Raw genomic sequence first — 22,687 nt, 5'->3', positions numbered from 1 at the left:
TAGGTCTTAAAAGAGATACATCTCTTAATTCCTCTCCTTTCACTAAGACCGTTCCCACATCCCTACTCAGGGTAACTGCACATCTGAAAGGCAAAAGGAGTAAGAAAAAAGATGACTTTCATATACTAGTATGAGAAGAATCAAATTCAAGAAACAGAAGAGGCTGCCACCATTGAGTTTATTCCTACAGAATTAAAGGACCCTTCGTAGACATGTTACACACAGCACAGTACTTTTATTTACACAAACACTCTCCCTCTCCACTGAGTAGCTACAATGCACTAAATACCATTAATATCAAATGGTTAAAGAAAAAATGATCCCTGGAGCTCTTAAAATTATTTGATTAAAAGGAAAGAAAAAGACTGACTTCTAACTTTCCACCTCCAGGAAAGAATCAGGAATGTGCTCTCTCTGCCTCTCAGTTAATACAAAACCACTACAACACTCTGAATTACTGCAAACTCTAATCTTATACTATGGAAACAAAACTCCCCTCATCTCCACCTAGGATGCAAAGGCAGCCCTGATAGGATTTCCAATTTACACAGGAAGTCCATATGCCTTTGAAATCCTTTTAAAGTCTAAAACAAAAATCAAACTCTTCTCTTTTTGTTACCTCTCATCACTATCTTCATTTCTGTCCCTTTTTAGTGTACCTATGTCCTATAGATAAATGTGTCACAAAACAATATAATTTTAGATTAGAAAGACTTAAAATCATCTCATATTATAGAAATAAAGATGCTAAAACATGGTGATCAAAGGGTATCCCAAATGCCACAGCTACTTTAGTAGAAAAACAGGTACCATATTCTAAAGGCAATGGAGCCCAATGAAAGTAGCTCAAGAGCAGCAATAGCATCACTGCAGGTGTACACTATTGAACCTATAGTCAAAGAGAGCCCTAGCCACTCCTTAATTAAGGGACAAGTTAGCCAATATATGAGATTTAAAGAGGAAGTCCACAACAGGATCTCTCAAACCTAACAGTACACATTAACCAAGGATTTCTCAACCAGTAGAACAGTACCTACTGGGAACTATTTAAGCCTTACCTGACAGGTCTCCAAGTCAGATGCAGCAGCCACATCCCTCTCTGTACCATTAATGTCTTGCCTCAGTTTCTTGAAATTCCCAACTGGGAAAGAAAGATAGCCAGCAAGTACTCCCAAGCCAGTTATGGCTCTACAGTTCAACTGTTAGTAACCTTCCTTGGGACATCAACATCTATATCCATATACATGCATACACAGAGCAGCCCCTGTCTAGGATAAGCTCAACATTACAGGGTAGTGAAAAGGCCCTCTTCACAAAACCTCAAGGGTCCCAGATCTTAACTATAAATTTTTATTTTCTTTTTTAATGTAGAAAGCAATCCCCAATAAGAAAACCTTGAAAGGTTTGAGTGAGTCTGCTGAATATACCTGAAAAACAAAGTAGTTACAAAAATTGGAAACATGCAATTTAAACATAATTCTTATAAATATTTTAACTGGTTTTAAGAATATTTTAGCACTTCAAAACACAGTGACTCTAGTTCTGATGCAGTTAAACTTTCAACACGATTATTTCTGTTCCTTATATGACTATTCATCTATATCCTCTTGAACATTTGCATTTTCTAGAAGTTCATCAAAGATGTTTACTGACTCATTCAAATTCACTGTACTTAAGAGAAACCCACCAATTAAAACATTTTTTTCCAAAAGAGAAAAGAAACTAGTTTATACAAGATAAGAAATGAAAAGATCCCTTCTCCTTAGGAATTTGTAATATGCTCAGGAAATCCAGACTGATATTTAAAACAACTAGAACATTTTAATGCTAACCTAACTCTGCTGCTATTATGTGTAAAAATAATTCAGAGAAATCAGCTGAAACTGAAATATCAAAATACTATGATAGAATTACTTGACAGTCCCACAGAATCTGTAGACTTTTGAAAAATAATTACATCTGTTTAGAGTTACATCCTATAAAACATGATAATGTTTAAGAATTACAGAATTATTTTTACTTTCAGTAATTATACCATTTAGTGAAACATAAAGCAATCTAAAATGATAGCTTATGAAATTTTTATGCCCTTAGTGATTTTAATGTAGAGACTAAGATATACTTTAAATATGAACTTAGATATTCACGATCTGCAAGACTGTTAACAGAGTGTCCTATTTTCCTAATGGTATATACACTCCTTAGCTGGATATCAGGGTAGTGATACAGTGAGATAGATAGGCCTGTGGATTTAATATTATCCACACTAGTGTTCCAGCCATTATGACTTACAACAGTTCATGATTTTTTACCTATACAGTTAGTTAATTTTAGCAATTATTTTCCCAGTCTGTTCTCTCTCTTGTTTTTCAGTCATACAAACAGATCAGTTACATGGACACACACATACAAACAACTAGCCTAAAACATAATAGTAATAATTGAAAGGACTATCATGCAGAAAAGATTTTTATTTATTCCATTCAATAAAAAGAAAAAGAACTAGGACTAGTAGGTAAAAGACGAGAGTGAGTTTAATTCTAATATGATATAATTTTCTATTTTATTCAAACTATAAAAATGTACACTGGGCTGCCTTGATTAGATAATGAATTCCTTATTGCTTCTATAAATGACAAAGCAGAAGCTAGATTATAATCTGTCAGGAATGCCACCTCTAAACTGGAACAAGGCTGAACTATGTGAACCCTAAAAGTTCCACCTGGATCAATAACCAATATTAGATTATCACGTAAGCCAATTACTATGCAATTGAATTGAATTAAGCCTCCATTGTATTCATCTATGATATGAAATGCCATAGAGCTAATGAATCACAAAACTTTACTTTTTAGCATTGAACTTTAGAAGTAAAAGGAATCTCCTAATCCAAACCTTTCAATAGCACAAAAATAAATAACTCTATTTTAAATAATGTATTATATAATATAAAATTTAGTACTTCAATATTTTTTAACAAGAATAATGAATATAAATTTTCCCTTTTCACCACACCTTGAACAAGCCAAAAAATATATTGAAGAATATTAGCCAGTTTTACCCATCAATCTGGTACCCTCAGGAATATATAAGAAATGACTAAGTATTTCAAGATCTGGATCTAAAAGCATAATAAATGAATACAATTATTTAATAATTTTAAGTTTAGTATAAATAAATGCTTTTCCCCAAATCAATCATCTGAGATTTGCCATAATAATTTACAATGAAGTGTATCAAATGGTCCAAGTATCTGTACCATTCTTAACTTAAAGAACAATATTTGAAAATACTTATTTACAGCTCGTTCATTTATGAATCAATGATGGCATTTTCAAATCCAAGAACTCCCCTCTGCCCCTCCCAAGTGTCCACACACAATTAAGCAGAAAAAGAGATGCTCAATTCCTGAGTCAAAATTGCACTAAGCTACCAGATGATGTATCATATACCATCCAGAACTGTATGCTCCTGTTACTACCTCTCTTAAACACTTTCAAACAGACTGTGGCTAATTTTGAGGTAATTAAAGCACATCAAGACTTATTTTACTAAGTCTACTTCCAAATCAAAACACTCTTAGGAAAAATTCTGATTAAGAAGAACTTTCAGCCATTGGTTCTCATGATAAAATTATTTTCATGGCACAAAAAAATTAAAGCATAAACTATTATTTCATATACTTAGTGTAATCATATTTTCATCCCTAAAAATCTATTCAAAAACTGTTTGCCTAAAGCAAAGGCTATTAGAAAAATATATCTTTAGACTTATGCATTACTTTAAAAGTACTCTTACTATAACACGCTCTGGAAATAAACTGAAATAAATTTTGCTAAGGCTGTGTTAAACCAGTGCTTCTTAACTTTTGAACATCAGGATAATATAAACTGTGATAGGAGAAAAGTGCCCAAGTTAAATGCCATATCACATACTCATATAACAACTACCTTCATAGAAGATATTTAGAAATTTTGCTATTGTTCTTAGGTTAAATGTGCATAAAACAAGTAAACTATAAATCCTTGATTTCTTAAACTAAAATAAAATAAAATGGTTGTGTATACAATTCAATGGAAACACAACATGGGCTGCATATTTTTAATTCTTCTAAATACTTCTTAAATCTAATTAGCTATAAATAAATTCAAGTAACTTTTATTTAAAGTTTCACTTGTTGCATTAAAACTTTTTTTTAAAATACGAATCATTTTAAAAGTGATCAAAACAAGTTTTTAAAAAAGAGACTTGATTTACTCAGGATCTACCATGTTCCCAGAATTGTGCTTTTGTTTCTTACAATTTGAGGAAATTCTAAATCTTAATATCTACTCAAATTGATTCAAATATGTTTACATTGTAGTCAAGAGATATATTTAAGTATGTATTTTTTCACAGATAATAAAAATGACATTGCTGTAGTTTACTTTGGATGTAAAAATATTTATGGCTTCATTTATATATACTAGAAGCCCAGTGCACGAAATTCATGCACAGGTAGGGTCCCTAGGCCTATCCAGTGATCAGGGCCGATCAGGGTCTTCCAGCTGCCGGCTGGGGCCTTCCTTTGTTCCGCGCCACCCCCTAGTGGTCAGCGCATATCATAGCTAGCAATTGAACTCCCCACCTCCAGGTCAAACTCCAGAGGGGACACTTTGCAAGGGGACACTTTGCATATTAGCTTTTTATATAGAGATTTTAGAAAAACAGTAGTTTGATATATTTTCAAGGATAATAATCTGGACTAGAAGTTGAAAAAAATAAAATGAAACTTTATAACAAAATTATCAATAGGTTATACCTATAGTAGACAAGAAGCACTAATGATAAATTAAATCATCACTTAGGTAAACTTCATGACCTTTTTTATTCTATAACAATAAAGTAGAAATTTTATAATCTTTCCTAGGCCTTGGAAAAAAATAGCATTTGTGGGTAACAAGTAATGGAAGACATTGAGGGGAAGGGGGTAAATGGTTTCCTAAAAGTCAGTCAGACTTAATTTTTTCTTTGCTCATCTCCAGAGAGTATTAAGCCATTAACTAAAACAATTATGAAGAAATAATAAGTGCAAAACAATTCATCATTCCAGTATTTTTGGAAAATGTTTTAGCTTAGTTGATTCTCATTTTAATGAAGAACAATTTTTAAATAACATGTATAAAAATTTTAGGAATGTATTTAATATGATACACTGACTTACTTTCAATGGTTCCAGACAGTAATTAGTCATTTTAACATTAGAACTATGTAGAAAAATAAGTAGTTTCTCACCTAATTTAATTTTTAAATTAATTAATTTCATCCCCAATTTAGGTTATAACACCCAATAGGGGCCAATGAGACACCTACCTACACACAATGCCTATTAAAACACTTAAATACCACAGCATTATGGATTTTTTTAAGTAAACATTTTCAAGATCTAAAATTGTCTTTGACATTTTTAACTCCCCCAATATTTATAAAGCCTATTTTTAATGGCAAGCTTGAACAAGTCTGATCAAAGATATGAACAAAATGTTAATTTTTGAAACAAGGGAAGATGTATTGTTATGCCAGAAGAAACTGGTACTTAATTACAAAAGCCAACTAACTGGCATATGGATACTATTATTGTGGGTGCTTTATATACACTGCTCAGAAGTCTGGACAATCTCTAAGAAATTTTAGATGTATAGCTAACATGGAGATTATGCTCGTGTACACAATGTGAACACACCTCAATGGGAGAAAAATCAAAGTAACATATTACTTACAAGTAAAACCTTTAGGCTATCAGGAATATTCAATTCTGACACTGCTCTCTAGAGAAGAAGGGAAAATGTTTACAAATTTAACTAAACCTGAGGGTAGAAGAAAAGGTAAAGGGACAGTGAGGGGAAAGGGGCTGAAAAGAAGGGGGAGATGAGTGGAGAAAAAGAGTGGGAAAGAAAGTTAGGGGAAGGAGGCATTGATAAAACCCTTGGCAGCACAAGGTTATTTAGCCTGAGTACATTTGATATTTTACATGCTAAACCAGATGCTCTGTTCCATAAAGTTATCATTACCTTCCCTCATTCTTCCCCAAAAGGTCCATGATTCCTTATCAGTATAAAAACTAATGATTTCTCTTAATAATTTGGTTAAGCCCTGAAGGCAGTACTAATTCCAGGCTGATCCAGCTAGATAGTTTGGCTTCATTTAGTGTGCATATATTTCATTTTGTTTCTGTTTTTTGAAACATTCAAGGCCAAGTGATGATTGTCCAGCACAGGTTCTAGAAACATAATCTGTATGGGGAGCTCAAACATTTTACAGACACAAGATAACTGGCTCAGCATTTATGATAAATTCAATATAATTTCGCATAGCTTACTTTTCTGATTAAAATAGATCACAGTAGAGATGGGTGATGTTAATTATCTACAAAACTTTTCTTATTATTATTATAATAAATGCTTATGTCACCGACTAGAAGGTAAAATTTGAATGAATTATTAAGATAAAACAGAGAACTTAAAAAAAAAAAAAAGAGTTCTCAAAGGGTCACTATGAACCGTGCCTGAGAACCCCAAGGGTATAAATACATTTGTCCAAATTATTCTATCATTATAGGTAAACTTGGAAGAAAATGACTGAGAAATATTGTTTTGCGTACCTCAGTGACCCCTAATACATTCTTTCCTACTATTTATTTTCTACTATTGTTTATAATACTTTACCCAATTAAAAATTACTATTACAGCCTTGGCCAAGTGGCTCAGCTGATTGGAACATTGTCCCATATACCAAAAGGTTGCCAGGTTCCATTTCCAGTCAGGGCATATACCCAGGGTGGCACTTATGGGAGGCAACTGATAGATGTTTCTCTCTCTTTCTTTCTCTCAAATCAGTATGTTTTTTTTAAAAAAAACACCATATCTTTGAGTAAGGATTAAAAAGAATTACTGTTACAAACATCTGAAAGGTAAGAAGTACATCCAAACTTATATTTTGAATTATATAGAATAAGCTATTCTTTAGAAATTTAGTACAAAAGGGCTGTGAAGCACACATACTCATCACTATTTTATTTCTTATGCTCTTACAGAAGTTTTTGAGTGAAATAGCACTGACTTTTAAAAAAGGGAAATACTAAGGTCCAGATAGATATTTTTCCTAAATAACCATTTTCTTCGTTTATTTCTGTGCTATTAAACACGCTTAAAATTTTTTTTTCATATTTAAATTTCGCTTTTAATTTTTCAACTCTGGTACCAAAATCTAGAACATAAAACTTACAATGTGTTCAAATGTGAATCATCAAGTATACAATTTCAGTTCTGATAAACTAATAGCAAATGGTGCTTACAGATTTAATATCTGGAACTCACTGGAAAGTTACCCAACTTACCTGGTGCTAATCCAGCAGCAGCAGGACTTCCCATGGATGGGTGAGAGAAAACTTGAGAGAAGGCAGACATATTTGACTGGGACACATTACTCAGCCTGGAGGTTGATCCTCCTTTAGGAATAAACTCGCTTGCAGTAGGATTTGGTGTCTATTTAAAAATCAAATATAGTAAGTTAACACATTTTAAGCCCCAAAAAGACATTGAATCTACTAGGCATTATTCCACAGTGTTTTATTTACTGAGTAGAATATTTTACTGAAAAGATTTACAGTGTTTTTTAGTTTTCATATTTTGGGGTGGTATAAATAAATTTTAAGGGAGTTTTTAAATCAAATTTGTTAATTTTAATTTCACTTGCAGAGTTTAACCTCAGAAACATGCAAAATTTGCCTTTATAGTCAAATACGCATCATTACCAAAGTATCCTAAGACATTTTAGAGAACTGGGAGGTTGAGACTACCTCAAAACTGAGCAACAAGTTTCAAATTTAATATCTTCAAACGAATTCTACTAGTATGAAGGTCAAAACTGCCTTTATTCCAAAATTAATCACTTCCTTTTCTATAAGCATTTAAGACATTTTCTCAATAATATGGTACCATATATTTAAGTAACAGAGTAAAGACCAGAAAAAACACGTATAAACAAAGCATACATGGAAAAAAATCAAGACAGAAGAAAAACACAATAGAGGCCCCAATGCATGCAAAGTATCACATGTAACTTATGTTATATTAAACATATTTTGCCATATAATTACATTTAAAAATTTCTTCATCATTGTAAGTCACATTTTATATATTCAAGTGGCATGGTACTTTTGGCTTTAAGAACTATTAAAACAGCTCTGGCTGGGTGGCTCAGTTGGTTGGAGCATCATCCTGTATACCAAAAGGTTGTGGGTTCAATTCCCAGTCAGGGAACTTACCCAGGCTGCGGTTTCAATCCCTAGTCGAAGCCAGTACCAGAGGCAAACAATTGATGTTTCTCTCTCTAATTGATGTTTCTCTTTCTTTCTTTCTTCCTCTCTCTCTCTCTCTCTCTCTCTCTCTCTCTCTCTCTCTCTCTCTCTCTCAAAATAAACACATATCCTCAGGTGAGAATATAAAAATAAGGAATTACTAGAACATGAGACTGTATTTCAATTTCATAAATGGTCTATATTTTTGTCCATGTGAAACAAATGAATGACCTAAATATTTTTCTGAATATTTTATTTTATATATTTTAATAAATATTTTCTTTTATTTATTAAATTGTTTTTTGTTAATCCTCACCTGAGGATATTTTTTCCATTGATTTTTTTTAAAAAAAGAAAAAGTGAAAGGGAGGAAGGGATGGAGGGGTCAGAGAGAGAAAAAGAGAGAGAAGAGAGAGAAACACATCAATGTGAGAGACACATCGATTGGTTGCCTCCCGTACACACCAACTGGGGTAGGGAGGGAACCTGCAACCCAGGTACTCGCCCTTGACCACGAACCCGAGAACCCTGAAGGAGGGCCTACGTTCTAACCACTGAGCCCACCAGCCAGGGCTGAAATGGTGACCATTTTAAATTCTACATGCTTAAGTGCAATAAAGATTCAATGACCATTACCATGAGCGATATCATTTGAATGCAACTTCCAATAAGGTCAACCAAAGAAAAAATTCAGTATGTTCATACTTTAACCCACATTTTATGTATACATACAAACTAAATTTAAAACACTGAGTCATGAAACGAAGAATTTCATCACTCAAAAGTATTTTAGAACTAATCCTTAGAATAAAGAAGGCAGAAAATCAGACTATGGACTAATTACTATACAATCCAAGAAAACTTCCCTATCTGATATGAATGACACTTTAAACTATCAAGTTAGAATTCAAAATATTAAATTTGAAAGATAAGTCAACAGGCTACCCTAATTTTAAACTCTAAAACAATGATATTTTACCAGGTGCATGCCAGAGAAAATTAAACACGAAGTGATAAAATATAGAGGAAATGTTAATCCGAGCTTAATTAAAATATAAATATATAGAATGAACCTCTTTTACTGCCCACATCTAAGACATGAAATTCAGGGAAGAGGGGGTATCAGGCTTGCTACAAAATAAATTTTCTAAAGAGAAATATGTAATCCTACCCCCCCTCTACACACACACACACACACACACACACACACACACACTGAAATCTTCCAAATTCTAAAGTTTTCCAAAATTATGGCATGTTCTTTAAAAGTATGATCAACTCCTTAATTTCTGGAGTACAAAATAAGCCAACATATGTTAATCCCTAGTTGTAAGGAACAAATGGCTACTAAAAGGATCACTTTGGAGCTAAATCTGTGTGTACTAGTTAATCTTAAACCTATTTTAGAAGATGGAATCAAGATAAAAGTAATCAGGTACCTTAGTAAAAGAGTTCAAAATGTCTATGAAATATGAGGACTTCAGGACTACAAGATTACTAAGAAACAGCAAATTTAGACAAAGAAAATTATATATGCATACAAAACTTTTTAGTAGCATATTTCTGAGAAATAGGTATTACCCAATTTCCACTTCACATGTATCTTACAATTACTATGAATAACAGCATATCTGATTTCAAAGCTGAGTTTCTCTATATTAAACCTATTTAAATTAATTTGAAAGACTACTTTTAAGGAATCCTATAAATGAGAAACAGGTGGTAAAAGTCTATTGTGCCTTTGCCAAACAAATCATCATAAAATGTCATTCTAACAAAGTATAAAGGACCTCAAATTATGCAGCCATCTTGTGTGTTGGAGTGACAGTCAATTTGCATATTACTCTTTTATTAGATAGGATTTAGTCAACGAATATCTGTTTATATGATGGTGTTCCCATAAGAATATAATTGAGCTGAAAAATTCCTATCGCCTAGTTATGTCATAACAACACATTACTCACATACGTGTTTGTGGTAATGCTGGAGTAAACAAACCTATTGTGCTGCCAATCATAAAAGTATAGCATGTACAATTATGTACAGTATATATTAACAATAATAAACTGTTGCTGGCTTATGTATTTACTATACTATATTTTACCACTGGAGTATATTCCATTCTACCTATAAAAACAGATTGATGTAAAAGTTCACTGTGTTACACCAGCAGCAGCCCCTTATATCTAGTGTTTACCATGTCTGTTGATTGCATAATTTTCTCTTGTATTTGACTTAATTTCATGTTGTGTTGTAGTTACTACATGCCATACAGGTTTGTAGCTTAGGAGCAAGTCTATACCATATAGCCTACATATGGTATATAGGTATCTTTAAGTGCACTCTATGATGTTTACACAACTACAAAATCGTCTAACAACTCATTTCTTAGAATGCATTAGCAACGTTAAGCAGTTACTACTTTCGGCACTCTTCAGTTCTTTGTATAGATTCAGATTTCCATAGGGTATTGTTCTCCTTCTGCCTAAAGTAATTCCTTTAACATCTACTGAAGTACATTTCTGCTGATGGTGAATTCTTTCAACTAATGTATATCTGAAAAAGTTTTTTTAATATTTTTAATTTGTTTTATTTTTAAATAATTTAGGATTCACAATAAGTGTTTCCCTTCACCATGTTTCCCCAAAGACAACATCTCACATAAGCATAGTATATTTTCAAAACCACATAATTAACATTAGGGCAATACATTTAACTAAATTACATCTTATTCGAATTTCACCAGACTTTACATGCACTCATTTGATTTCATTTTTTTAAGATATTTTTTCCAAGAATAGATTTCTAAGTTGACATATTTTTACTTCCTATATTTTAAAGTTATTGCTCCATGGTCTTCTGGCTTACATTGTTTCCAACAAGAAATATACTGCCATTTGTATCTTTGTTCTTCAGAAATAAATATTTTTTCCTCTGGCTCTTATTTGCTGTGCCTTAGTATAGTTTATTTCCACCCCAGGATTCCTTTGTGCTTGTATTCTTTGGGCATCTTGGATTTGAGGGTTTACAGTTTTAATTCAATTTGGAAAGTATTTGCCCATTATTTCTTCAAATATTTTTTTTCTGTGCACCCACACCTCCCCCACCCTAGTTCAGGGACTCCAAATACATGTGTGTTAGAATGCTTCAAGTTATCCCATAGCTCATTTTCTGCCTTAAGTCCCAGTCAATTATATTTCAGATATTATAGTTTTAAAATTTTAGAAGTTTGATTTCGATTTTAAGTATCTTTCATGTATATAATGACATGTTTAATCTTTCCTGTAAGCTTCCTGAACATATGGAATACAGTTCTAACAATAGCTTTGATGTTCTTACACATACAATTGATGTGACATTTCTAGGTCAATTTTGTTTGATTATATTTTCTTCTTTTCATGAGTACTATTTTCCTACTTATTTGAATACCTAATTTTTTATTAGATGCCAAATATTGTTACTTTTATCTTGTTGGATGCTGAATTTTCTTAATTCCTATAAATATTCTTCAGTTTTGTTCTCCATCATAATTACACTGCTTAAAAGTTACTCTGATCCTTTTAGATATTGCTTTTAAGCTTTATTAGGAAGGACTAAGGCAGCCTTTATCTTTGGCTAATTTGGCCCAATACTGAGGCAAAAGACTTCCCGTAACATACTTGATATATATCCAAAGAAACCTGAGTTCACTGCAGCATTATTTACAATGCTATGACTATCTTAAGGAGAATTATGTTTTCCATGTTAGCTGGTGAGAAGAGGAACTATTCTTGGCCTTGTATAAGCTCTGAGAATTATTTCCTGTGATCTTTTCAGAAATTTCTTCTTCTAACTCAGGTAGCCTGTTCACTCATATCTTCTGATCGGTACTCAAATGAAGATTCAATGGAAACATTAGCAAGTGTCCAAACTTCTCTGAGTATGAGCTCTCTCCTCTCCAGTACTTCCTCTTGTGATCTATAACCACCTTGGGTTCTGTGAACTTTCAGTTTAGTATCCTTAATTAGATTTGTTCCACCTAAGTTCCTTGTCTAGGCAGTAGGTCTGGAATCTCCCTAGGCCAGTGATGGGCAACCTTTTGAGCTTGGTGTGTCAAACTTCGCCAAAAAACTGAGCATAACTCGGGTAGTGTGTCACTTTGAGGAAAAAACATTATTTCGCAAATGTTTCATCCTCGGCATGCGGCCACCTCAGCGGCCGCGTGTCATCAGAAACGACTACGCGTGTCAGTGCTGACACGCGTGTCATAGGTTCGCCATCACTGCTAGGCAGTAAGCTGGAGCAATAATAGAGCTCATCTCATTTGTTTCCCACCTATCAGGGATCAGTATCCTCCACTGAATAATCTTTCGTATATTTTGTTCAGTGTGTTTGCTATTTCTGAAGAGAATATAAGTCCAATACCTGTTCTTCCATCTTGGCCACAAGACAGATCTAATGGAGATGTTTACAAAACACAAAGTATTATGATTTGACGTTAAGTTAACAATATATAAAAATTAGCCAACTCTTGGTTTTGGTTAGATCAGACAATAGTAAAAAGTAAAGAGGTACTTTGCAATTATCATTTCAAACAATTGGTGAGTAAATCAATTACTGTCCTATAAAGCTCATTTGTTTTTTCAAGTTTTGTTTTGGTTTCTATATCATCTCTTTCCAGAACAGATAAATTATGTCACAACTAACTATCCTTTTGATAATGCAGATATCTTTGCAGCATCAAGTCATGGAGTCTATTCTACACCCTAAATACTTATCAAATTCAACTCTTTCTACTTATTTCACTGACTGTGCCATAGTCCAGGCCACCATCGTCTCCACTCATATTAACTGCAACATCATCCCAATGGACCAACTTGACATCTCTTTCTCAACTCCAATCCATCTTTTACTATTCAGCCAGGATAAAAGAGAGTAAGAAAGAAAATAGAAAAAGAGAAGAAAAGGAGAAGGAAAAGAGGGAAGGAAAGTGGGAAGAAAGGAAGAGAAGTTTTATTTAATAACTTTATTGCTAAAATCCAATTAGATCGACCAGGTCAAGTCTCCACTGTCCTTGATTAAATTCAGTCAATAAGAAAACAGGAGATAAAATGTTAATATTAATCTAAACCTTATCTACTTCTTCCCAAAACCTACAACTCCAATATCCCATCTTCACTACTAGTCCTCCCTCTTTGGAGAGACAAAGGAGCATAATTGAGACTAAGATAAGACTCAACACCATAAAGAGCAGCCCTATTCAGAGCTTTTTTTACTAGTCTTCAGTGTTCATAAATAACACAGAATAAAGAGGAACAGGGTGAGATGAAAAGGAGAAGTCAAATGGCTAATCAGATCCTTCAAGTTCACATTTTTACAAGATTTTTTTTAAATAATGGGTTATTTCCCCATATTTCAAGCATACCCAAATATGCTCAATTTAAAATTTATTATAAAAATGTACTCAACTTCTGAATTATACAGAAACTGAGCTATTTATGACATATCAAGGTCCATTTTATAAAAGTTCACATCTAAATACGATTACTATTTTGAAAATAGTCTAGTATCACAATTTACAAATTGCCTGAAGCAAGCTGGGTCCTCTGACAAACACTCCAAAAAAGAAAATATGATAAGAGATAAAACGAAGAACGTATATACTTATATGCATAGCCCATGGACATGGGCAATAGGGTGGTAAAGACCTGGAAGGGGGACCAGGGTGTAGGTACTGGACGGAGGGGAGGAATGAGGGGAATTGGGAGACATTTGTAATACTATCAACAATAAAAAATATATTTTTTAAAAAAGGAAAGAGAATATGATATTCGAAATAAGTCAGAATCAAATTGATGAAACCAGTGAGAGTTGATTACTAGTGGTTCCAAAAAATTCACATCAGTGTTCTTTTAAATGTAAGTTCTCTTACTATAATATGACTATCTTAAGGAGAAAGTAGCATGTATAATACCAGAACCTGCCAAATGGAAAACAATTAGTAATAAACATTATATTATGGTTGAATTAAACAGAAAAACTTGCATGAACTGAGTATAAAGTAATTCTCTATATATTAATAGTTTAAAATTAGAGGCACGTAAATTTCCAAAGATACTCATTAGTTCACTCTTTATAAAGTTTGTCAAAAATAAGTAATACTATAAACACTATTCTTGGGAACAGTTTGAGAATATGTATCAAAATGAAAAATAAACATGCCCTTTGACCTAGTACTCCCACATCTACGAGTTACAGCCAAGGAGAAAATCAACCAAGTAAAAAAGATTAAGATGATCACATTTATTTATCATCTTTTTTAAAAGGAAGCAACTAAAATATCAGTAGGAAAATGGTTATGTGGATCATTAGTATGTAGCCATTAATAATCATTGGCATTACATTGACATCAGTGAAATGCAAATTAAAACCACAATGAGATATCACCTCACAACTCTCAGAATAGTTATATCAAATCAATAAAAACAAGTATTGGCAAAGATGTGGACAAAAAAGAACCCTTGCGCACTGTTGTGGGAATGCAGATTAGTGCAGCCGTTATGGAAAACAGTATGAAGGTTCCTCAAATATTAAAACAGTATGGAGGGTCCTTATGACCCAGTTATTCCAGTTCTGCATATATATCCAAAGAAACCTGAGTTCACTGCAGCAATATTTACAATAGCCAAGGTATGGAAGTAACCCAAATGCCCATCAATAGATGAGTGGGTAAAAAAAGTTGTACATATACACAATGGAATATGATTCAGCCATAAAAAAGAATAAAATCTTATAATTTGCAATAGCATGAATGAACAAAAAGGTATTACATTAAGCATAATAAGTCAGAGAAAGACAAATACCATATGATTTCACTTATACATGGAATCTAAACAACAAAATAAACGAGCCAACAAAACTGAAACAGACTCATAGATACATAGAACAGACTGATGGTTGCCAGAGGAAAGGGGAATTGGGGAACTGGGTGAAAAAGGTGAAGGGATTGAGTACAAATTGGTAGTTACAAAATAGTCACAGGGATGTAAAGTACAGTATAGTCAATAAAATTATAATAACTATCAGTGCCAGGTGGGTACTGGAAATACCAGGGGGAACACTTTGTTAAGTATATGATTATCTAAGCACTGTACTATATACCTGAAACTAATACAAAATAATATTAAATGTATACTGTAAATACAATTTTTTTAAATCATGTGCATTGATATATTTTTATGTAACCCTGGAAAGAGACCCATATCAATCACTACTGAGTAAAAATAAAATAAAATAAAATAAAAATTAGGCCACAACACAGCAATTATACTAAATTGCTATTTATGTAAAATGGTGTGTTTATTATTTCTAAGAGAAAAGAGAGGCGAAGAATGTGCATGTGTATAAAAGGATCCTAACTAAAGATGCTCTGGCTGGTCTGTCTCAGTTGGTTGGGCTTCATCCCATGCACCAAAAAGTTGCCGGTTCGATTCCCAGTCAGGGCCATGCCCGGGGTTGCGGGCACGATCCCTAGTGGAGGGGCATGCAGAAGACAGTTGATCCATGTTTCACTCTCACACTGATGTTTCTCTCTCTCTCCCTCCCTGTCTAAAAAAATAAAATAAAAGATGCTCATTATAATAATGTTAAGAGAGATGTTATCTCTGTGAACTGGATTCATTTTTGCTTCCTTCTTTGTACTTCTTTGTAGTATCTATTTTTTTCAAATATATATAAATTTTACAAAAATGTTTTAGGAAAGTTTGTTAAGATTTGTAAAGCATGAAGCTACTTACACCTACCTTTTCCCATTTCTCTATATCATCACTGAATGGAGTAGTATTATCATAAGAATTCACACAGCCCTAGCTGATTTGTTCAGTGGTTAGAGCATCAGCCCATAGACTGAAGTGTCTCAGGTCCAATTCCGATCAAGGGCAGGTACCTCGGTTGTAGGCTCAATCCCTGGTAGGATGCATACAGGAGGCAACCAATTGAGATGTGTCTCTCACCCTGATGTTTCTCTTTCATTGTCTCTCTCCATCCCTTCCATTCTCTCTAAAAATCAATGGGAAAAAATATATATCCTCAGGTGAGGATTAACAACAACATTAATAATAATAATAAAGTGCAACTGATGTTTAAAAACAATTCACATAAAATATTCAATATTTAAGTTGAGACCAGTAGAACCAATGTATATCAAAAAGCAAAGTCTGTATATGGAAGACAGATGATAAATTAACTTCCTTTTTCTATTTTTATTGATTTCAGAGAGGAAGGGAAAGGAAGAGAGAGAAAGATCAATGATGAGAGAGAATCACTAATAGGCCACCTCTTGCATGTCTCCTACTGAAGATCGGGGATAGAACCCACAAAATGGGCATGTGCCCTGACTGGGAATCAAACTGTGACCTCCTGATTCATAGGCTGACACTCAACCACTGAGCAACACCAGCCAGACATTATATGACATTTAAAAACAAAATGAACTCCTCTTTTACTTAAAAGTTAATTACATGTCAAAGTCCTCCAATAACAGTAATCATTAATGGTCATGGAGGCATATCACCTAGTTATTTCTCAATATTACTCTCCCTATTTATATGTCAATTAGAGGCCCAGTGCATGAAAATTCATGCAGTGGAAGGGTGGGTCTCTCAGCCCAGCCTGCCCCCTCTCACAGTCCAGGAGCCCTCAGGTGCAGGAGGAGACCCAGTGATCAAGGGAAGGTGATACCCCATCACACCTCTGCTGCTGCCACTGCCAGCAGCGCAAGCCTCGGCCAGCCCTGGTTACCTGAGCCTCCGCCGGCCCTGGGCGGCTGGGCAGCCGCCATCCGAGGCTTGCCTGCACCTCAGGCCAGCCACCATCCGAGGCTTGCCTACACCTCGGGCCGGCCCTGGGTGGCTGGGTGGCTGAGGGGACTGGGGGACTCCAGAGGCAGGCACATGGAGCTAAGGAGCTAAGGGAACTTGGCACCGCCATCTTGTGGCTGTGGGCACCACCATCTTTGAGGACGGGGAAGTCAATTAGCATATTCCCTCCTTATTGGCTGTGGACGCCACCATCTTTGCGATAGCATGAGGGTCAATTAGCATCTTCCCTCTTTATTCGATAGGATTATTTCAGTAAAGCTGGGAGGAAAATATTAGCCTCCCTAAAAAGAGAAAATATATATCCATTTAGGTCAGATAATAAGTAGCCCAGGAAAGTGAGACCATCACAGCATTCCAGAAAGGCAAGAATTTCTTTATATAGCTCTAACTATCTTCTAATTCTTATGTACATCTTCTTTCTATAGCTATACAATAGTAAAATCTATTTATCATGTTGCAATGTACCAGAGATTACCTAGAAGCATTCTACCTATACAATAATCCTGCCATATTTAATCACAAAACGTAACATATATTAAGATTTTTCAAGTATTTTTCCATAATGATATTTTTGTCATGAAATTGTAACAAACAAAAATTTAAGAAAATGGCCCTGGCTGGATGGCTCAGTTGGTTGGAACATCATCCCATACACCAAAAGGTTGCGGGTTTGATTTCCAGTCAAGGCACACACACAGGTTGTGGGTTCCATCCCTATTTGGGGTGCGTACAGAAGGCAACTGATTGTTTCTCTATCATACCAATGTTTCTCTCTCTCTCTCTCTCTCTCTCTCTCACTCTCTCTCTCTCTCTCTCTCTCCCCCACACACACACCTTTTCTCTCTCTCTCTCTCTCTCTCCTCTCCCTCCCTCCCTCTTCCTCTAAATTCAGTAACATATCCTCAGGTGAGGATTAATAATAAATTTAATAAAATATATAAAACATTAAATTATAGGACTAATATTAGGCCACAGACTCATCTTACCAGCTAATCTTTAACCCACATTCATTCATGCAATTATGTGAGTAGCAATGCACAAAACACTGTGCTAGGCACCGTGGAGAAAAACGATATACAGAATATAGCCACTGTGTTCTAGAAATTCACAAACTGGCATTTCACAGGCATAAAATGTGCAGTGAACCTAATTCCACATCCCCAAGAGCTCAGAACATCCATGTATCAAAAAAATATTAATTATCTATAGTGTGCCTTAAATTGTTAGCGGATAAGAAAAGTTACATATATATTAATTACAGTAACGTAAATTCTAGGGGAAAGCTATATTCTTAATGATTAAAGCTGTCTACTTAGATTATAAGACCATATGTTTGAACTGAATCATAAGACATGTTTGCTGAGAGAGAAGAGCACACTAAACAAAGTGAATATTCAAAGGCAGAGGCAGAAAGAACATGGCACTCTTCTTGGCAGTGCAAATAGTTCAGTAGGTCTGCAGCAGCAATCAGGAGGGGCATACCTTAGACACCTTTCTAAAAGACCTGAGTTTTGTTCTAATGACAAAGAACAGATGACAAAAACTAAAAACAAATTCAGATAATCACCCAAATAATGGTAATTGAAAGATAAGACCAGTAGCAGGAAACCAGATAAGAGACTACAATAATAACAATCCAGGTAAAACAATAAAGGTAAACCTAAATTATAACTCAGTGATATTAAAAGTGAAGACAATTTCAAAGTAGCACAATCAAGAGATCTCAGTGGCTGAAGCATGTGGCCGATAAGGAAGACGGGAAATCAAGAGCTTACAATTAGTAACTGAGTGATATCAATAACTAAGACAAATAGTGGGCATATACTTGTGAAGAAGTGTGTACAGTTGTGTGTAAAGGACAGAAAAGATGTGGTGTTCACTGTACACATGTTGAATTTAAAGCAGCAGTCGCCAACCGGTGGCTCGCAGACCACTGGTGGTCCATGAGGTCTGAAAGGTTGGTGACCACTGGTTTAAGGAATCCTTTGGAGCAGCGGTAGCCAACCGGTGGTCTGCGGACCACTGGTGGTCCGTGAGGTCCGAAAGGTTGGCAACCGTTGATATAGATGAAGATGTTCAGAAGAAGTTAGTATTTAGAGTGAGTATAGAGGAGTGGGAGAATAATAAAATATATCTTGTAGTTCAATGTGGAAAGGGATTAGCTGAAGTAAATAAGATATGTGAAATCACCAACGGGCACTGGGTGGAATAAAAGAGAAAATAATCAAGGATAGAGCTTGGGAGAGTTCCTAAAGGCAAGGCAAAGCAAAGTGGACAAGAGATTCCCAAAAGAACAATCTAAGAACTAAGAGAATAAAAATTTTAAAGAGACAGGAATGGTCAACAATGTCAAATGTAGCAGCAGTCAAGTAAGAACTATAACTTTGGGTAGTTAGGTAACCTTATTAAAAAGAATTTTAATAGAGTGGTCATAGTTAAAGGCAAAATGCTAGGAATTCAGGTATAAATGATAGGTGAAAGAGTAGTGACAATAAGTAGGAAGCCTTTCTCAGTCTGTATCAGTTCCCAACTGCACTGAGCACAGAACATTTCCTCATGAGCATTCTTTTGTTCTGGTGCTTCCAGAACGGGAGAGACTTCAACATGACATGTTTATAAGCTAGGGGGAAGAAATCAATGTCAAGGGAAAGACTGTCTAAAATTGAAAAGGGCTAAATAATAAATTGCAGAAAGAAATAAGACAGGTTCTGAAGCATATACTAAAGAAACACCCACTTGTCTGATCATGAAGAAATAGAGTGAGCAAAGGTATGATTGAAAATGTTGTGCATAAGTAGAAAACTGACACATGAAGTAATTCTCACTGACCTTTCCAACCCTTCTGAAAAAAACACAAGTTATTTACTCAAAAGGAATGGGGGAGAGAGGAGCAAGTTTTAGGAGAACGTTAAAGGTTTAGAATAGCAGCTACAGAGAACAGAAGAGGGTATAGGTGTAATGGGGGTCAGAAAGTAAGTAATACATATATGGTAATGCCATTTTTTAATTTTTATTCATTTCAGAAAGGAAAGGAGAAGAAGAGAGAGATAGAAACATCAATGATGAGAGAATCATTGATTGGCTGCCTCCTGCATGCCCCCTACTGGGGATTGAGCCCGCAAATCGAGCATGTGCCCTTGACTGGAATCGAACCCTGGACCTTTCAGTCCACAGGCCGACGCTCTATCCACTGAGCCAAACAGGCTAGGTTTAGCTGCACCATGGTTCTACACCTCTTCAAGTCCTGAGAAACTCTGAGCAGGTGGGTTGCGGTTTTACCTATATATATACAAATCAATTCTATCTGAAGTCCAAATGATCCTATTTCTTAGAAACCACCTGAAAATATACCAAAATTCATGAGTAACTGAAGATTCAAGTATACCCAGTACGTTTACAAAACAAGCAACCAGAATTCACAGGAGAATTTTTGGGTCAAGAGATTTTAATGTGAGAATTCTTATAATTAAACACTTCTTATAAGAAAGGCCATTTAATAAGACCACAGAGGGGAAAAATAGTAATACCAATAATTTGAACTTTAGAAAAATGAAAAACCTTGAATTCACATACAGATTGATCAGGCAGAGAGAGGGGTAAACATTCTAGGCAGAGACTGAGAAAAGATAAAAGTGAATACACAATTGGTGGAATAAAGTATTGCTGACATGGAGTCTCAGGTAATCTTCCACCTACCATCTGATTGGTGTTTGGGCTCAGATCATGGAAAAATACAAAATGAAGAAGCTTTGTTACTTAACAACACTGTCAAGTAGTAAATAAAGCTACTATCAGGCTCAGAAAATTGAAAAATATCAAGAATAGTTGGATGTTAAACTTAGAATTCTAAAAATTGAAGATCCTCCAACATTTCAAAATAAATCACCATTTATGTTCTTAATCAGTTGTGATAATAAAACTAAGCATTTTATAAGTCCCAGAAAACCTATGATCAATTTTTTTAAATATATGAAAATCTTAGAATATAATGCCACAACTTGCATAAATCACCTAATTAAAAATAAGAAAAAGTAAACAGCAACATTTAGAGACCAGCAAAATACCTTAAAGGGCCCTGGCCGGGTGGCTTGATTGACTGAAGCATCGTCCCATTCACTAAAACGTGTGGGCGTGATTCCTGTCAGGGCACATACCTAGGTTGCTAGTTCAATCCGCCAGTCAGAGCATAATCAGGAGGCAACCAATCAATGTTTCTCTCTCACATCTATGTTTCTCTTTCTCCCTCTCTCTAAAAATCAATAAAAAAATATCCTCGGGTGAGGATTAAAAAAAATACCATAAGGATACAAAAATAATAAAACAAACACATGCCTAGTTTTAAGTAGTTACAAATAGGTAAGCAAACAATATAAAACACAATGCAATAAGTATGAACAACACCAAGTATTGTGGAAACATTAAAAAAAAAAATTAGGAGGGATCCAAGATGGCGGCAGACAGGATGGCAGTGAGAGAGTGTGAGTGAGGGAGCAAAAGGAGAGTATGTGGACGTGTGGGGCGCGTGTGTATGTGTGAGTGAGGGCCAGTTATATTCCACAGGACTGTTGGGGACTGGTGGACCAGGCTCCCCTAGCCAAGCAGCCTCTACTACCGCTGAACTCTCTTCCGAGGCATCCGGCCCTGCCACAGAGACTGTGCCATCTTGAGGGGGAGAGCAGCTGTGGCTGGGAGCCCACCCTCACCTCCACCCGGGGAGACCTTGGACACCACCTGGGACCTTATAGCCACACCAGCCAGGGATCAACTGCCACGTCTGCAAACCCACGAACACCAAGACTCCAGCCTCCCCAGCCACGGGCTCCTAAAAATTTGTCCAGGGGAAGACAAAATGGTGGCCGAATAGGCAGACGAGTCCAGTGCCTTCTCATGGAGCAGCTGAATCGAATAACATCCACCCGGAATTGGCAAAGTAAACACAGCTGGAGAGACAATCCGTGGATGGAAAAGTCAGAGCTAGCCGGGAAACCGGTGGGATCGGGGATCTGGGCTGGAGGGAGAAACACGCGCAGCCTGACTGTGCTGAACCTGTGGACACCCTTCCACAGGGCTGCTGGCAGTGGGGGACTCTATACCTAAGCCCACAGCCATGGGAGGCTGCGCCCAGGAAGGCAGCCTGAAGTTCTGCACTGGCTGCAAAGTGCCAGGGGGAGAGAAACGCACAGCAGCTTGGTTGCTCTGTCTTTATGTTCTCCTTGCTTTTACTCGCTTAAGCACAGAATCTTTCCATTACAAGCACTCACCCTGGCTGCAATGCAGGAGAAGGTGGTTTTGTGGAAGCTGGGGAACAAATTAGGGAGAGGTGATCAGGAGGCCAGCTCTGGGACAAGCCGATCCCTCCAACCCTGAACAGACATTTTTCTCCTGGAGACCAGGCCGCTCCCAGAAGCACAGCCGCACCCACCCTTGAGCTCGGCAGGGAAACGAGGATTCAAAATACCCCCAGAGAGCCCTTGGGGACTGGGTTGAAGGG

At 35.7% G+C, this 22,687-nt stretch overlaps 1 protein-coding gene across 8 annotated transcripts in view; it reads right to left on the bottom strand.

Annotated features, from left to right (window-relative positions):
* The window catches only part of PAN3 (poly(A) specific ribonuclease subunit PAN3), a 161,990-nt gene that overhangs the window by 78,981 nt on the left and 60,322 nt on the right, over positions 1-22,687 (bottom strand). For 7 of the 8 annotated variants that reach the window (XR_013813711.1, XM_079775195.1, XM_079775196.1 and 4 more), the window contains one exon: positions 7,376-7,523. Coding sequence is in view for 6 of the 8 variants with exons in the window: in XM_079775195.1 (XP_079631321.1) it covers positions 7,376-7,523 (148 nt within the window). In the remaining 2 variants the exon portion in view is untranslated. Of the gene's footprint in view, positions 1-7,375; positions 7,524-22,687 lie in introns of those variants that run through there. The other variant, XM_079775201.1, reaches the window with a different exon arrangement.

The sequence above is a fragment of the Cnephaeus nilssonii genome, assembly GCF_951640355.1.
Source record: "Cnephaeus nilssonii genome assembly, chromosome: 6".
In the NCBI taxonomy this organism is placed as follows: domain Eukaryota; kingdom Metazoa; phylum Chordata; class Mammalia; order Chiroptera; family Vespertilionidae; genus Cnephaeus; species Cnephaeus nilssonii.
This window is presented reverse-complemented; position numbering and strand designations above follow the sequence as displayed.